Source organism: Rhipicephalus microplus, chromosome 4 (assembly GCF_043290135.1).
Source record: "Rhipicephalus microplus isolate Deutch F79 chromosome 4, USDA_Rmic, whole genome shotgun sequence".
Lineage (NCBI taxonomy): Eukaryota > Metazoa > Arthropoda > Arachnida > Ixodida > Ixodidae > Rhipicephalus > Rhipicephalus microplus.
Window position 1 is genome coordinate 220395961 of NC_134703.1, and position 18555 is coordinate 220414515.

General features: G+C 42.8%; 1 protein-coding gene and 1 long non-coding RNA gene across 2 annotated transcripts; one reads left to right on the plus strand and one right to left on the minus strand.

The window, feature by feature from the left end:
- The first annotated feature begins 4315 nt into the window (after positions 1-4315).
- On the plus strand, positions 4316-13787 carry LOC142814758 (uncharacterized). Its single transcript, XR_012895080.1, has 3 exons — positions 4316-5084; positions 10199-10297; positions 13466-13787. It is a non-coding gene; the product is annotated as an uncharacterized LOC142814758 (long non-coding RNA).
- On the minus strand, positions 7478-16894 carry LOC119172965 (uncharacterized). Its single transcript, XM_037424102.2, has 3 exons — positions 15396-16894; positions 12999-13489; positions 7478-9260 (listed from the first exon to the last, which is right to left on the minus strand). The coding sequence occupies exons 1-3, from the start codon at positions 15602-15604 to the stop codon at positions 8866-8868; spliced, it is 1095 nt and encodes a 364-aa protein (XP_037279999.2). The 5' UTR covers positions 15605-16894; the 3' UTR covers positions 7478-8865.
- Positions 16895-18555: the final 1661 nt, after the last annotated feature.

Consider the following 18555-nt stretch of genomic DNA (forward strand, 5'->3'; position numbering starts at 1 on the left):
TCGTTCACGCCCATCATCCAATTTTCAAGCGGACATCCATGACATGCGTCTGTAACATACCCTCATCTATTTGCCATTGGTGTTAGCTCTTGAGTTGCATTGTTTATTTATTCTATTTTCATTCATGTTAATCACATGTTTGTGCGCTTTTGTCCTTGTATAACCACACATCTGTATTATGTTACCTGCTTACATAATGTTCATTCCTGTCTGTTAAAATTCCGCGTATTTTGTACACCCCCTCCTGCCATAGCGCACTTAGCGCTGCAGTATGTGTAAATAAATAATAAATAAATAAATAAATGAGCACATTAAGACTGAGAAGCTGCTTGCCCTTCCCTGCTGAGCCACGCTGCAGAAATAACTGGGAAATTCAGTAGGTGAGGTCGGATTCAGTGATTTGGTGAAGGCACAGCTGAGTACTTAGCTGGAGTGCCTCACATCTTCACAGTCAAAACACAGCAAACTCGTCGTGGATGAGATGCGTGTCCGACGAAAACTTCAGTATAGTAAGCAGAGGGTGCAATTCTGGGAGATGTTGATTTAGGTGCTGACCTAATCCACCTTTTGCCTACGTCGGAAAAAGTCAGCTTGCGAACTCCCTTTTATGTTTTCTGCTTTGTGGTCTGCACGGCAGGTTTAAAATTCTCGTAGGCTACTTCTTTACTGATGGATGTTCAGGTGAGCTACATGCTAAGGCAATAAAGCTTATCATAAAGAAAACTGAAGAAGTGGGATACAGTATTTTGCGGTTAGTGATCAACAATAACAAGATAAACGTTCTTGCAATGGAAATTCTGTCACAAGGACAACTGCGAACCCGGCTACCCCGCCCAACTGATGCTTCGAGGCAACTGTTTCTGGCTTTTGACCAAAGCCATATAATCAAGAATGTACGGTCGCAGTTCCTCTCAAAAGAAATGGGCGGTAATAAAGAAATCTCATCTGTATATCTCAAGGACTTGTACAAGATGCGGCAAGGCTCCACAGTAAAGCCAGTTCGCTCTAGAAAGCACATTTTTCCCACGAACATTAAAAAAAAATGGGAGTGAGAACAGCCATATAAGTGCTCTCGCCTCCAGTCACAGCTGCCTTGCACTTCATGAAGGATCAGGCAGGTCACACTTGTGATCTAAATAAAGTTCGCAATAGTAGGCCCAACCGCGGAATTCATGTCGAACATGCACAGGTGGTTTGTGCTGATGGATATCAGCAATTGCCAACAGCACATTCACCAAAACAATCCTGATACGAAAAAAAATTTCTGACCCCGAAGACGTAAGGCGGCACTGGCTTGAACTTACTTTTTTTGGAGTATGTGGAAGATTTGAAGGAGGCCAGCTTACAGGAGAACTTTTTAAGCAAGAAAACATATACTATGCACTAGTGTTTATAACCATCTCAAATGTAGATTACATGAGATTTCTTATGAACGAGTGCAACTTTCAGTTTGTTCTCACAAGAAAGTTTTCTAGCGACCCAATAGAACCCTTTTTTTCAATTTTTGAGACGAATGGCAGGCTGCAACGACGTCATGGACGTGCGAAGTGCCTTGTGTGGGGTAGAGAATATGCTGAAGATAGGAATGGTTGCAGCATCACAGAAGGTAACGTGAACAGTTCTGCACCATTCTGCTCTTCGCGAGCAGTAACTGTTGCTCAAGTGGATGGCAGCACAGTCGTGGTATCTGTAAATGTAAGCTTGCTCAGCAAGCACTTCGAGAACTGTGCTTGTCGACAAGCAGCTTCTTACCTACCACACATGGCTGCCATTGCACTTGTCGCTGGATACATATATTGTGTAGTGAGCGAAAAAACCGTGTGTGACAGGTGCATATCTCTAGTCCAGAAGCCGAAAGGGGACTTTGGTATGGATGGGCTGATCGCACACCAAGACAGAGGTGTTCCTTTCTGTTCTACACAGCAGCTTATCAGAGTATTGCGTGCTCTTAAGCGATATGTAGACATTATGCAGTCTCACCGCAAATCTTTGCGAAAGCCTTATGAGGAGTGCATGAAGCACAGCGTCAATATTGTGACAAATTTACCTGTGTTGCGATGTGATCAATGTAATGAAAGCCGCAGGAGAAGTTTTGTAAAATTGATATGCAAAAATTTATGAAACCATTGCTTTCTAACCACGCATTGGACATCACTGACTGAAATGGAGTGGCCAAATTATATATTGAAAAGCCACTGTCGCACAAAATGTTTAAACTTTGAATTGTTTGTATGGAGTGATGCGTCTGGTTTCTCTTTGTTTTTTTATGCGTGCATATGTGCTTCATAAACAGTGACTTTCCTACAAGCTTTTATGTTTGTTTTATGTTCGGTGCTCATTGTATGAAAGTGGTGCTTCTGCTTTTATAGCTTTCTTAATGAATGGAGTTTTATTTTGTTTCCCACAAGACCATGTTTTTCAGTAAAAAGCATTTTCTCTCCTAGCTGAGATGTTTTTCGTGCGTCTTATTTTATTCCTTTTTTATTGATGCTGAATCACTGTCTGCTTGATTTGAAGAATGTTGACATAACATCACTTGCCTGTTTGTTTTGTTCTTTTAAACTCATGTGCAAACAGATTGATTGTTTTTCCTTGTTATTTTTCTGTTTTATGCACTTATATTTATGTATAGTACCACGCTGCCAAGATCTTCTAGAAGATTGCAGTATTTGTAAAGAAATGAATTAAATAAATTCATCATACTGACTCTCTTCTGCCGTCATCCTGATGTTTTTGTTTGTTGCATCCTTGGATCCCCCGCTTTATGCATTTTCAAGCCGACAATGAACTTTAGTTATGCAGGTGACTTCGCAGATATAATTAAAAGAAGGAAAGCTGGCAAGTACAGGCTTTGCGCGCTTTCCACTCTGCCACGAAAGTGTACCCTCACTGAACAGGGCTGTGTTCCAATACTCGCCGTAGACGGCTCAATAGACAGCTAAATGGGCGGCGGCCATCTTAAGTCCCACTCCAATTTTCACGTAGCCGGCAAAGTAGACAGCTCCGAGAAGACCGCATCGTAGACAAATACGATGCAGGCTACTTTGCTGTCTAAACAAAATGACAGCTCAGTGAATCGCTCAGATAGATCAAATCTCGCCAGAATGACCGTATACACACAAGCAGACGCTTTCCCAGACGCTCAATGTGAGTAACGTTTATTGTTTTTTATTTTAACACGAAATAAGCTAGGAATTACAAGCATTACGTTTGTTTCAGCTTTTTCTTCTCGACGCGAGGTGGCGCATCATTGCGCAAAAGTGACAATGCGCCACCTTTTAAAGAAAAAAAAAATAAATTTAATTTTTGGTTCATTAAGTAGTACGGCTTGGTGGCGCTAGCCACCGCCCGATCTAAAAGGTACAGCCATATCCATTCATTTATCCAGCTGTCTAAACGTGTTCCAATTTTCGTACAGCATGGGCTCGGTGTGGTCTTCTAAGCAGTCTCCGTAGACTGTCTACGTGCTGTCTTAGAATTGGAACACAGCCCAGGTAGCACGGAGGAAGGAAAGGTAGGAGAAGCCCTGACGTCACCCGTTGTGAAGCCGCGATGAAGCCGAAAGTCGGCCATATTGACTGGGCAATTTCTCCTCTCTTGTTAACATCCGAATGTAAAGCAGAGGGCACGACCCTCTCTCCGGTTCGGAAAGCTCGTGAGCTGCGCAGCGCCTGTGTCGTGACGATCCGAAACTATTAAAACGGCGCTCAACACTCTGGGCCAGCGCGACATCTTCGGCGAAATTATTTCGTCCGAGTATTAACAGCGAGTAATAGCTCACCGACAACGAAGCAAGTACAAGTGAACTAGCGCTAAATGCACTGACAACGGCGAGCGTTTTCACGTCATTAATTCAGCAACTGCACAGACAACATGATCGGTCTGCGCCTTCTACGGTTGCATTCCGCCACGCGGCCGATGCAGCGTCCGGCCACTGTGTCCGTGTTCCGCGTGAAACCCACCGGCGTCCGCATTCTGCGACCGTGGTGGTGACTTTGAGCGCGTTTGTTACGTTAAGATTACATGCAATGATGGGGGAGAGTATACGAAGCGGAACAGAAAAAGTGTTATAATACGCACATGCAAGTTGCTACTGTACACATAGAACACAAAACTACGTATGTGCACGTGGTCCTCATTGCGTCTTGCTGGGCTCAACAGCGTCATCCGTTGTCACAAGCAGGGGCACTGCCCAATCGTCACTGACCTGCAAGGCGTTCGTCGTCGTTCCGCTTAGTCATGGTGCCCAACGCAATTTCGCTAAACACTAATTGCTTCATCCACGTCATCAGCCGCACGACACATGAATATGCACTCGTTCTACGCACTGTTGAAACCCCGTGATGAACAAAATGATTTGTAAACGTTGCTGAGAGTACAGTCACTGCCAGGAGAACACCGCGTAACCAATAACGCGGCGCAGTGCGGATATTGTCCGCCAGCGCATTTGTAATCTGCAGTAGGCTCAACGCATAGCAACCGCAGCGGCGCGCTATTGGTCACACTCTTGCAGGGACGCCGCCGCGACGTGTGCCTAGCAACGGCCTCCGCGCCGTACTCTCGTTTCCAGGTTGCGCCGTCGCCCTGTTGCGCCCGCGAAACACGCCGGCCAAACATGGAGGAAAAAACAACTCAGTGCGCACCGACTGCGCATTTTTACGTGCGGCATGTTCGGCGCCTGCGCGTTGTCGCCACTTAAAGAAGCCAAAATATGGGAAACACGACGCTCCGTGCACCTTTGTTTCTGGTAGGAGCAGCTCGGAAAGAGTTGCCAGTTTAGTTTGTAGTTTGACTGTGATGCTGCTAAGGTACTGTACCACCGAACATTAGGGCTTATGATCTGCCTGCCCGTCGATATGTCTAAGCGCGTTTGGACTCCCATCGAGGAACGACGAGGTACCGCACATCACAAAGTGGAAGTATTGTAGGAAAAAGGAAAATGAAAAAGAAATACAATGTTGTGGGCGCCTTCTGCACGCAAACTTCTGCCTGTCGTGAGCACTTGAGTTTCGCGTACGTGCTCGTCAACTACAAGCAACCGCATGCGAGTGCCCGCGCGATCTGCAGAAACTCGCATTTATCTGGTGAGTTCAAGCTACGTTTGCGTAACGCGCTTGTGCTCTCTTGCCGTGCACTTTTTTTTAAAATAAACGCCCGGCGTCGCAATCCAGGCCAGCGTTCTTTTCTTATCTAGGAATTAACTTTTCTTATGTATGCGCTGGTGTGAAGCCAATAAAACAAGCGCGAGAGAGGCGGTAAGCCGCTTGAAGAGCTCCGTTCAAAGGATCCTTCACAGGATGGCCGACATTCTCCTCGCCATGAGTCTATCTGACAGAACGACAGTCCAGTGAATTAAGGATGGTAGGTGCGCAAGTATTCTTTTTTAAAAACAATTTGTACCCCAGGAAGTTTTGTACTAAAAGTGTATTACTGCATGTATGCATAAAGTGCAAACTGCATGAACTGAAACTCCTTCCACCGAAAGCTTTAAATTTTAAGCGATCTTCAGCATCAATTCTTCAGGCAATTTCAAGGCAAACTTCAAGGCAATTCTTCAGCATCTGTATTAGAAGATTAAGTAAAAATCTTTATCCTATAATATTCAAAATAACATCACTTTCAATAAAACTTCCGAAACTATGTCAACAAAGCTGAGCCATTTGCTTCATGATATGCAGCACATCCTTCTATGTTCCTTGTTACTCAGACTTTTAAAGATCGCGCGGTGTTGCGAAATACACACATTGGTTTTAGCAAGCGGTTTTCAGCAATAAGCGTCCCTAATAGAAAACAGTTCTGGCAGCGCAAAGGAAACAATATGCCAGCTTGTTTGCCTTAAGTGCCACACCATATTGTGGCTGCTTTCTATTGCCTCTGATGCTTCATAACTTATGCATTAATTTTGCTGACTAGGAGTACACCCAGGTGGAATGGTAATTGCGCACTAAAAATGAAGACACACAGAAGGCATACACGCACGCACACTTTTGGAGTAGGAAGACCTAGATAATGGTGGTCCAGCACGGGGTGCCCAGTGGAACCAATAATCTTGTACCAGTGAAATGACTAACAATGTTGAAGATTTTATGAGCGGGTTGGGAGAAATAGAGCAGAAAGGTGCTGAAAGCTAACACTAATGAAAATAGCAGATGTAATTCGAATAAATACTTTCACTTGTAACTGGCTATTTTTTTACATATGATGCATATTTATTCACTTCAAACAGTAAATATTGACAATAAGCAAAACAGTGTGCCACAAACAGATATTTCTTCATATACAAAAACTGTGCTCACTCAATGCATCTTCCAGTCTCTCAGATGTTTGATTGCTTTTTGCTCACCTTGGGTAAGTCAGTCGCATGCTTGAGCAGCTTTTCTTTTTATGTTAGAAAGCCTTTTAAAATCAAAGCATTTCTTTAAAGAACAAAGGCACTTTGAGCATTTATATCTATCTAGAGGCCTGCATCTGGGTGCTATCGAGCTCACCTCCTTAACTTGGTACAACTGAAAAAGGCACAGCGGGGAATGACAATATGACGAACATGACTGTCTGGTTATGACATGTATACAATGAGTGTCCTGTTATGTACGTCATGAAACCCTTTTTTCCAGTCACAGGCAGCATAAGCCGGTACACTGTTGTTTGCATTGCACGTGATGACAGTTTATAAATATTGGCAAGTTAAATGTGAGCAATTTAAATAAAATCTGGCTTTGGCAGCATTGACCAAAATAATACAAAAAATGACAATTGGGCTACTAGCAGGAATCGAAATCCGGTATTCTGCACAGCAGTCAAGTATTTTACCACAGAGCCACGGCATGTCTTGAAACGGCTTTTGAAAAAAGGTTCTATGCAGGCATCATATCAGTGTAATGTTAACTATGGCTGTAGGGCCGGCACTGTAGTCTGATTAAAAGGTAGTAAACTTGACATATGTGTACTTAAAATACAGCTGTCATGTTGGGTTAATGCCAATTGTGGTTCCAGGGTGGCCTCCACTTTTGTAAGTCTAATAAACATTTCATATGACTCGGCAAGCTACATTCAAGTGTTGCTCGACCACGTAGGAATATGCTAATAAACAATCTTCACATTGTCGTATCATAGCATGCACTTTTTTGTGATGAAACTGGCGGCTGTGCTCTAAGATTAGTGCCGATGTGTCAGACCATAAGTTACCCTTCGAACTCCTGTGTAGTTAAGGTTTTTGGTAAGTCCTTGATGAGCACAAAACTGCTAGATTTATCAAAACACATTCATTCATGCAATGACACTTGGCTCAATGCCAAATATTGAATCATAGGCATCATCATTATAGACTACTTTGCATGAAATAGATTCCCACAATGTGTGAAATCTCTTTAACTTTCCTTCCTGGGTTTTTTTCTGTATTTTTTTTCTTCGTGTTTAACCACCTTTGTTTCTCATGTGCAGTTCTTGATTATTTTTTTAACTTTCGAAAGAGCTCCAGTCAACGAAAAACAATCTCATTTTATTGTACTCTTACAGATGATACAGCGTTGGCTTTAACAGTTAGTCAAAGGAAACAACAGCCTTGTGATATACATTGCTAAATCTTTCACTACACTAGTCATGAAGGCTTCAGGACACTGCAAGTAACCAAGGAATCATATAGAACAGCCGACAAAGTAATTGCAATAGGCTCTCACATGAGGCCATCATTTGGTGAAAATTGCCCAAGAAATTTTGTGGATATTATCTAACACATTTTCTTTTCTCAAAAGTACTTTTTGGGCTAGGTGGCGAAACATAATTTTTAAATGAAGTGCGGGCTATTCGAGACAGGACAAGCCTATTGTGTTGGCTTCTTTTGTGTCACCCTATTTTACTCCCTTTATTTGTTTAAATTTTGTGTGCTGTTGTCTGGTATGTTTCTTGTGGCTGATAGGCCCATAATGCAAAGCTACACACAAGTAAAACTTTGTCAAATATGTAATGAAGGAAAGATTATGCTGTATATTCTAGTGACCTCAAAACACAACACAGCATAATGTAGAAACTTACTTCAAATCACTCCTTAAGTACCGAAAAGTAAGTGCGCAATACTTAATAAAAATATGTATTGACCGAATGTGAAAAACACATCATAGAAGCTTATAGCAAAAACACAATGCTTTGAAATTATCCTTATACTAGAGGTCTTAAGTAGAGAGCGGATTTCAGGCTAATTCCTTTTTTGTTCCCTGTGTTCCTATCGCACCACTTTTGATATATAAGCATGAATTAGAGGTTGATAAGTGCTTTTATACTGCCTGTTGGCACTGGAGCACTAAACTCAACGTCGCAGCTTCAATCCTGCAATTTTTAGGGATCACGCATGTTAACAACAGCCTAGAGGGTCTTATGCCGCACCCAGAAAGCCTTCATTGACAAGGTGTATAAGTGCCAATTTTCGGCATTTGTGACTGACTACCGATAAGTGACTATCAATGCTTATATTCACAATTGGCACCTATATTACCACTATTTAACCCCGAATTTCTCTTTAGAGTGCATTTTCAGACTGTTATTCATGTCCAAGCGACATTCACTGTTCAGAACTCCATGGTGTTTAAGCTAATCTTCTAGGTAAACCAAGTTATGGAAAACTGCCACTAGCAGGGGTGAAATGGGATGTGCTGGCTACCTCAAACAAGTGCGCTGACATGGTGCGACATTTTTTTATTTCCTGTCCTAGATACAGGTTGGGATGTCCTGGCATTCATTTACGACATGAGGGATTAAAAAATAATTTTGCCAGCCTATTTTTGATATATAAAAATTATTTTGCCTGTTTATATTTAGCACAAAAAACACTCTTTTGCAGTGCGTAAAGATCTGGCCTCTAGTTATAAACTACTAAGATACACATGGTTGCTGTTCTTTTACACCAAAGCCTGCACAAATTTGAACGCTGACAAGAATCCAAACTTGTGAGTTTTTATCGGCTAAGGAACTTACACTGAGCCCTCCAAAGCAGGTTGGGAAGCTGTCCTTCAGAAGCGTAAAGGCCGTGCAATAGCCTTGGGCTGACTGCGAATTATGAATTAATACCGCGATGGGTACGGCACCCGCATTCGTGGCTGCCAGCAGAACAGTCACGGTGCTTCGTGATGTGTCACACGATGATGTCGAATCAATAAAAATAATTTCTTTTGCTGCATTTAACAGCTGTGCTCGTCTCATGATCGGTGTCGCAACCAAGACCACCCAGTACTGGCCATCCTCTGAGCGGCCCAGTTTGACATCAACGCCTGCAACGAGTAAAGAAATGCAAAAATGTTTTTGAAAGGGATCAAATTTGAAGAAAAAGAAACAACACTGCAACATATTCTGTACACAGAAGTAAAAACATGTATTAGAGCATGGACCTGTGTGTCGTCAGGAACTGAACCCAAAGCTATATGTCATCATATTTATGTGCACAAGAAAAGAGTAGTGATTTCAGTTTGTTAGTGCTGAACAAAGCAAGGCCATAAATCAAACTTTCTGTGACGTAAATTTATAGATCCAAAGTACTAAACTCATCATGTGTAATCATGAAGCCACAGCCTACATTAGTGACAGTTGACAATTGTATTGCCTGTGAGGACCAGCTATTATGTTTGGTAACTCTAACTGAAATCTGTAATAAGCTGCCTATTGTGAGGCATAAATGTGTGTGATATAACTTTTGTGAGAAGTTGAGAAAATTTTATGACTGTTTTCAAGCTTGCAGCATCCATACTATCATTGTTCTAAAAAAATATATAAAAAGGAACCAGGCATTCACAACACATGTAGCTCAGTCACAGTAAAAGCTGGAAAAGCAGCCTTTCTAGAGCCCGTTCTAACCTCTCTTGGTGTAACTACCAGTGAACTTACAGGGTACTTATTACCCCATAGATAATTATAATTTTTGTCAATTAGGGAAGCACCCACTGTGCAGTTATTCAATATTTTACAAAGAAGTGAGGTGCCCACTACATATCTCTGAAGCATTATGTGCTATTTGTTTGTGCTATGGCAAATGATACTGAACAATTACCACCAAGCAACATCGTGATAGTCGGGAAAACTTATGCAGTTCGCATAGCGTGACTCATGATTGTTATTCTACTCTTTCACCATGCTATTTCACTCCTGTAAATGCACTTCACTGCTCAACATGATGTCTCTATATGGTCATTCTACAAAAAATTTTTTATTCCAGCACTGATGCTCTATGGTGAAATACCAGCGTGCCACATCCTTTCCTGGGTCGAAAGCATCAAATTTTAACAGCAAGGTACTATTGCTGCAGTCAGAGCAGGCAAGTCACTAAGTATCTGTGGATGTAACCTGTGGATGATGCAATCACACTGTTTATGGTGTGCCGCAGCTTCGCAGCATCGAAATGGTTACCACAGTGGCTTATAAAAGAGCTGTATCAGGGAATCGCACACTGTGAAATGCTAGCGGGCGACTTCTAGAACAATTGTTTTTAAGGCTTTGGGGTGTAAGCATGGTCCAACCACCAAGTGTTAAAAAAAACAAGGAAAGTGAGGTGCAGTAGTCAAATGACTGAATGGATCAGTCTTGTGAGTAACCATCTGCAAAAGTATCAGATTCCGCCTTTTGCTAAGATACAAATGTGGTTACAGAATACTGACTTTTTCTCCAGATACCATGCCTAGTACAGCTAAACCCCTTTATAAGTGGCATTCTACGGGCAGCAATTCTTGTCTCTTAATACATATTACCACGTATGCATTTTTTCTATCAATCCGTATTTTACTCTAAGCACAGTGGTGTTTCTTATACCCATTTGTCTCTTATATTAGTGTCTCTTATAAAAGGTTTCAACTATAGTACCCTTTATCTACTAAAACACTTTCTTATTCTTACATAACGGAGGTAATCACATGACGTCATATGCAAGGGGTCCTAGCATGGAAGTCGCCATATTTGTGCTTTTGCGCATAAACATCGTCATTCCACAACCAAAGTTCTCGGCAGTGTGTGTTTTGCTAATATTTTCATAAGAAAATGGGTTAGTGATGTGCACCGCCACCAAATAACACGCTGTCATAACCCAGATCACTGACAGACCAGGGCTATAGCAGCGCACGCACTGGTGCTGCCTGGCAGGAAGAGCTCATTGGATACCTCTTATCAAAACTAGGTAGTTGAGAATGCTGTCTGCAGAGTAATTTTGCAGAAGATGGTCCTCGCTCTAAAGTTGCCTGCACAACAATTACAGATACTAATGACTTATGGGTGAATAGCAGGTCATTTGCTTCATGGGCGTTAGACCTGTGCATGTTGCCTCAATGCTTCCGACGAAAAAATGGGCAGAAAGAAGTAATGACCGCATGAAGAGGTACAGCAACTGGTACATGACTGAAGCACAGTCAATGTAAAGAATTTTTTTTACATTGGTATTCAAGCAAGCATCTGAAAAAGGTTGAGTGAGGGAGAATACAGGAAGACAGATTTTCTGAAGACTGAATTGGCTGAATAAATAACTAGTTATGAAAATATTGATTTGTATGACCTTTGTATTTATTTCAATGAAAAATTGTGTGTTACATTGGGCTGCAGAGGCTCCACATCCACTTATTTGACGACAGCTTTTATGGTATCATTTTGAAAAGTTGTATGCCGATGCGAGCTAGAATCTCATCCACACCATGTAAATGCTGGAATTAAGCACTCCAGGGTGCAGCTGTAGCGTGCTGTGACCATTGAGCTGTTGTTGACCCAAATGTTTGGTGACAAGCCATTAATAGCCCACATATAGTTCCAAATGCTAACTGTACAGCATTGATGAGGAGGATGAGGATGAGAGGAGCACCACCTGCAACTCTGTAACCTGAGGTGCAGTTAGCCCAAGAGATAGTTAGAAAAGCTTGTATGGTACTCAGTTGTTTTGTGAAAGTGAAGCTTTGGGATGTGGTACTCATTTTCTGTTTTGCCACAAATTTATTGTCCAGTGTTTTTAGCAATTTACAAATGAGTAATTTAAGCTGGAAGTGAATATTATAGAGCAAAATAAACAGTCAGAACTTGTTCCACTTTTTTCATCTATTCGTCACTTGAAACTTTCATAAACAGGCAAGCATATTTACTAAGTGACACCTAGTATGCAATTAATATAGAGGCATGTTGGAGTATTCAAACCGTTTTCACTGTGGGACTGAATGATAGTTTTTTCATAAAGAGATCTTTGTGCACTGATTTTATGAGCTTCTCAATTTTGTTACAAGCATCGGCTACACATTGTTACAGCACCCTGGTGATGACATTATGACCCTTTACGAAAGAAAGTAGCTCTGTTCGTCATTACTCTATGCTGAACTTTTTTGCTAGCATTGGGTGTCATCTATAGCTTGTGAGTAGTGGCAATAATGGTGCTTCTACTATATGCAACTGCGTGATGTATGACTTTTCATTCTAGGAACCTGTATGGATTCCCTTTGAAACATTGGCCACAATATTACATGAATGTCTCATGTTAATATTCTAAATTTTACTGAACTGTTATAAGATTGGATGTATTATCTTTTGTGACTGAAAACGCCATGTCTGGTACCTCTACAGATCTTAGTGCTTTAGCAGTGTCCAAAATCTGTGAATCAAGTGCTGCACTGGCACAACATTTTAGAAAATGGGTTTCAAGATCTGTTGTAACTAAAGGTCTTCTAAAAATGCATGCAAATTAGGGCTTAGAATTTCAATAGCCTTTAATAATGCAAATATAATAATATTAATAATAATAACATTTTATGTCTCAAAACCACAATATCATGACACTATGGAGACAACCATAATTTTGCCCACCTGGCGTTCTTGAACACACCTAAATCTAAGCAGACAGGTTTCTAGCATCTTAGCTCCATCGAAATGCAACTGCCCCAGCCAGGATTCAATTCTGCGACCTTTGGGTTGGCAGTCAAGCACCATAACCACTAGACAGCTGTAGCAAGTATGGAACGTATGGTGTAAGAGCAGTGCTGTAATATTCAACTCACCATGTTTAGCATAAAGTGGCATCTTCTCAGCTATCTTTAAGAGGGGGTCTACATCCCTTCCAAAGTTTTTTTCTCTCCAAAGCCTGTGCCAGTAGTATATGGCAGGAGGCAATGGGTTCACTGCCGAGTTGGCAACGAGGGCATACCCATCTTCTTGCACAAGCAGTTTGCTCTCGTGCAGCCTGATGGCTTCAGCTGGTGACATGCCGTTGTCAAAGTATGCCAAAAAGGTCTCTCTGGTCTGCATTGTTGGAGTAAGACGAGAAAGTGCGTCTGCTGCTGCAGTGCTGTGGCTGTGGTTTTTGTGATGAAAGAGCTTTATCACAGCCAGCAGTGGCTTTTCCCCACGTAAAAAGGCCTCATTACGTTTTGTATTTCTGTTGACCTTCTTGATTTTGAGGTCAATCTTTGCTGGGCAGTGTGCTGCAGCCTCACCACATGATTTTTCCCGCTTTGCCTCTTTGCAGCGCCGTACTTTGTGGAACACCATCCTGCAAAGCAGTATGAATTTAGAATTTCAGTGTCAGCAACGAAAGGGGTCTGCTTTGCCTGCAAATGCCATTTGATCAAAGGAAAAATACACCAGTTACTTGAGCACTTACTAGGTACCTGCACAAATCTCCTTGCAGTGCGTTTAACCCTTTTAGACGCTTTGTACACAATTGTGTACATCACTTGTTTTTGCTAGTTGTGTCAACTAGGGGCTAAAAAAGTGCAAGATACAATGAAGTTTAGATGAAATAATCAACCTCCTCCCTAATAAACATGTCTTTAACTTCAGTTTTCACACTACTGTTGTATATAATCACTTTTCCGGAAGCACTACCATAGTCGACGAGTCATTCAATGCAGCGCTTCGCTGGAGCCACTTCGAAATATCTTTTTTCTTTTCTCAATATCGTTAAAATGAGAAACCAATATCCAGTATATATATCTAGTCTGAGATTTCATTCTATATATGCAAGAATCAAATATGAATGTCTTTAAAATGAGCAGATGTTTCATAAGAGCTCAATTTCAATTAACTGCTATGAAATGCCTAAATAAATCTATTATAAAATTATTGTTGTTGCAATAGAACATAGACAGCTTTGAAATCATGTGACAATTTGATGCATTTACAGGCAGTTCTTCACAGGTGGCATCTGAAAGGATTAACTCAACAAACCTGCCAAAAACGCACTCATTAAATTCACTTCATGCATGAACAACGCACATTTGAGACATTTTCAGCTTGTAGGTTAGAGTTTGACGACAGTTCAGATGGTGAGGAAACATGATAATAAAGTTCCAGTCACTCAACAAGTTTAGGCAAAAACAAATGAGAGACGTTTTGGGACTAGTACAAGTTCCTAATAGTAATCACGGGGCTCTTACAGATCTCAGGGTGTCTCTCGTGTGTTTTCATTTTCACTTGTTCAGTGACTGCATTGTCATCATTAATTAGGATAAATAAATCACGGAAAATGCCAATCCTGCTGCAAAGCTACTAGCTACCGTGGACACCTCTTAGAGGCTTGCCCCAACACTTGAAATTTGAACAAGAGATCACAGTTGTAAAGCCTGCACAAACTCTGCATTTGAATTTATTGTGACCATCAGCTCTTATTTGTGCAAGCTGGAACTTTATGGTAAACATTTGATGCTCTCACAGTTCCAAGAAAAGGGGATTTAATCAATTAGTTTTCTGGCACAGTAATTGGTGAGTGAGACAATTTTACTAAATATTTTGCTAATGAATTGCTTTTGTATTAGCCGAACTGGGGGGAGTCGAGAGACACTCTCACAAATGCTTCCTGGAATCGGCACAAAGTTAAAAGTTGGTATTGGGGACCTAAGCTAGTCACTGCAGTCTCTACTGTGCCTGTAGTTCATCTGGGGGGTGCGGGGGGGGGGGGGGGGGGTAATAAATCTTTTTTCTAAACTATTTCACAGTACCAGAATACATGCTTTGAGGTGGTTCCTCTATTATTATAGAAGATACGTTTTGCCTCGCGGATGTAATTGCGAAAACTTGCGGCCATGTTGTACCAGGTTTGTTTAAGTTTTCATTCTTTTTTGTAGTGTTTCTGAGAAAAAGAAAAATGCACTCTATTCTGCCCCCCATGCGAGGACACTTGTAAGCGCATTAAGTTTTGGTTTGAAGGCAACTCCGGTGAATCATCTGAAGGGTGTCCAGTTTGCAACTAGGTGGTGGGAATGCGCGTTTCGTTATTTCTATATAATTGAGAAATGTCACTGAATGAGCGGAGTCTAGCCCTCTCGTACCGATCATCTCCACGTTGTCTACAACCATTGAGACGGCGCATCATTGGACATTATCCGCAAAACATGAAGTTTTATCACCAGAGACGACGTAAGCTATTTTTGAAGTTATAACATCATTTTTTGCATTACCTTTCACACTTTGCTGTTGGCTTGACGAAGTCTACAACCCATGACGTATTCGTCTTCAAGCCGTAGTCTTCTACCCAGCTGCAGGCGTAACATTCATCGATGATGTTTGCTCGAAGCTCGTCGACGTCAGGCGATGAGCTCTCATTGTCTTTGACGCATTCGATCGCGCTGTGCGTCGATGTCTCACATGCGCTGCTTTCACTGGCCATAGCCGTACAACACACTGCGATCGCGGCGATCACGTTTTGAAACACGTGGTCACCAGAGCATTTCCGTGCCGCTAAGTTAAAAAAAAGGCAGCGTCTCCTGCGCCGCGCGGCGCAGCAGCCATCCCCACACAGAAGTGGCTTCTGCGCCGCACAAAAGTGACGTCACTTAAAAAATTATTACCTAAAGCTAGTTAAATGTGTAAATTATTCGTGCGTAATGCGTTAAACCTACAAAACTTTTATAAGCAGGTGTTTAACGAGTCAATTATCTTAGGTTTGTTATTAAAATACATATTACAAGTATTTTGAATACAGGGGCCGCCATGGGCGCTGCGGCTGCGAAAGGTAAACACTGCGAGATGGTAGCCGCCTGCGATGTGTTAGGTGGGGAAAACTCCGATGAAATCGCGGCCATGGCCAAGGCCACTCACAAGGAGGACTGGAGTGTCGTCGCTGCCTCATGTGATTGCTGGATGCTTAGTTGAACCTGGTGGTTGGAGCAAGCGCGGCCATCCACCGCGCCGCAGCTTCATCTGAGTGTGTGCGCCATAAAGTTTCTCAGTATGATGTGCGGATTACAGTCGTTGGACGTACAGAATTTTCTAGATTGCAATGCCAAGCGTGGTGTTGTCAAAAGAGAAAGTGTTCTTGCTGCCGAGTTTTGCTTGTCGCAAAGGACAAGGTCGACGATGAAATAACTGCTTTCGCACGGTTCACGTGTGACTGACCGGACGCACATGCATGAAACCCCAGTGCGTCGGCGAAGTGTTCATACGATGGATGGAAACAACTTTATTGTAATGTTCTTACGAAGCCTGTGATCTACGAAGGCCAGAGCTACTGCATTGCCGTCTGTTTTGTCAAGTGCGAACACGTACAGCCGTTCTCATCCGTTGCTGCGTGAATGCTCCCGTGCTGTCACAGGCCGCGCGTGTTTTTGAGCAACGCAGACAAGTAGTTAGATGGGCTAACGCCGTCGGCACTTGCCCTTGGGCATTGTTTATCAAGTGCTGATCGCCGAGAACATTGCGGTGACACGTCAGTATTTTTAAAGAAAGCGGCCTGCTGGTTACCTCGTCAGGTGATGGTACACTGAGCGACATAAAAAAAGTTGCCCAAGACTACGTTGCAGTGCACCTTTCTGTCATCAAGACTTTGATAAACTGTGGAAATCAACATTCCTGACACCTGTGCTGAAGAAACCAATGCAGCCAGCTGCATTCGAGTTTTTGTGGCTTTTTGCGTCTCGCCGATTAAGAGCACTAATTCGCAAAACACTTTATCATAATAAATATAGTCAATCCTGCAAGGTGTCATCGAAGATCCAATATTAAAGGGCCTGTGGACGGGACCACCACCAGCAGCAAGTTGGGCTGATGAGGAGGCGCAAATGTTAAAACAATACATGCGTGAACAAAAAAAAAGGAAAAAGTATTGATAACTGCAATGGGACTTGAACCACCGACCTCACCAGTTCATGTGTTGCTTTAACCAACTACGCCACAACTGCCTTTTTTTTTCTTTCTTTATTGACTACGCCACAACTGCCAATTGGTTTGAGAAGACAAACAAGCCTGTTTTGTATTGTTGTCACGCGAAACCTAAATAACATTTTTGTTCACTTTTTCGTTTGGACGTAATTTTAACGGCTTTTATTGTTATGTCTAGGCGTACCGCTAGACACTCCCGATTGTTCAAACAAAGCGCCTAACCGGAAAATGCAACACGTCACTTCCGTGCAGCGCAGCAGTCTCTGCCTAAAAAAAGGGGGGGGGGGAGGCGAGTAGTTCAACACAAAGGCGATCGCGTCGAGCGACAAGGCGAGGGCTCAAGACACTGGCGGCACTCAAACATACTTAAAAGCCAAGCGTGTTCACTGTAAAAAAAAAAAATCGCACAGTAGGACACAACGGCAGATCACTTCTTGTTGAAGGGCCAAGGCCACAAGAAGGCGCAGGCGTCAACACAAATGTTCACTGAATTAAAAGAAAAATTCACGCGCACAAAAAATGCACACACAAATTGACCATTTGCGGGAAAACCACTGCGCATGAGCAGTAACCGCACAGGTAGCGTTCCTGTACAGGCGTTTTGGTTTTGGTTGGAAAACATCAGCCTGGCGTTCCATCAATATGACCCGTAGTAACGGCGAACACTGCCGTTTTCACGCAAACACCGTACCTCACAGACGGTGCACAAGCCGTCCTCACTGAACCTATAGTTAATCGACAGACATTTCAAGGTTCAACTTCAAGTGTATAACAATGTTGTTCTTAAAAGAGCAGGCGTAATGAGCCTGGCGAACCGTCGAGGTAGCGGAGTGCAGGTATCACCTCACTTGGTTATTTCTCAGGCTGAAACGCGAGAAATTCTTGTTTTACACCGTGTATACAAACGTCAACAGAATGTTTTTCTCCTTTACCTTCTTGTTTCAGTAACGGGCATGCGTTTTTGGTCCTAAAGCAACAATTTGTTTTCCAACCAAAAGCGAAGCTTTCCTGTTTACCCGACAGGGGGCGCTCACTTTTCCGCAAATGTCGGGGTGGCGGCAGCTCCTCTCATACCACCGGCGAGGCGCAGGGTCTTCCCGAACGGACCCACGAGACGGGTGGCGTCGGCGAGACAATGAATCTGAAGCACGGGACTGCTGCTGGACTCGACGGGAGCAAAGCTGACGACCAGTCTCTCACAAACGCTCAAAATAATGAACAAAGACCGGGAAAGTGGAAGAAAAACAAAAAGGCTGCTTGCCGCTACACACCCGAGGTCCTAGTCGTTGGTGATGGCAATGCTCCAAGAATCGCGGGTGAGCTCCGAAGAATCTGGGGCAACAGTGTGCTCGTGAGGCAGGTCTCGGAGCGCAGGATGACGGCGGACAAACTGCAGCACCTGCCTCAGAGCCGCAGTGAAGGGGAAGGCCACAGCGCACAGCTGGTGGTCGTGCACGTAGG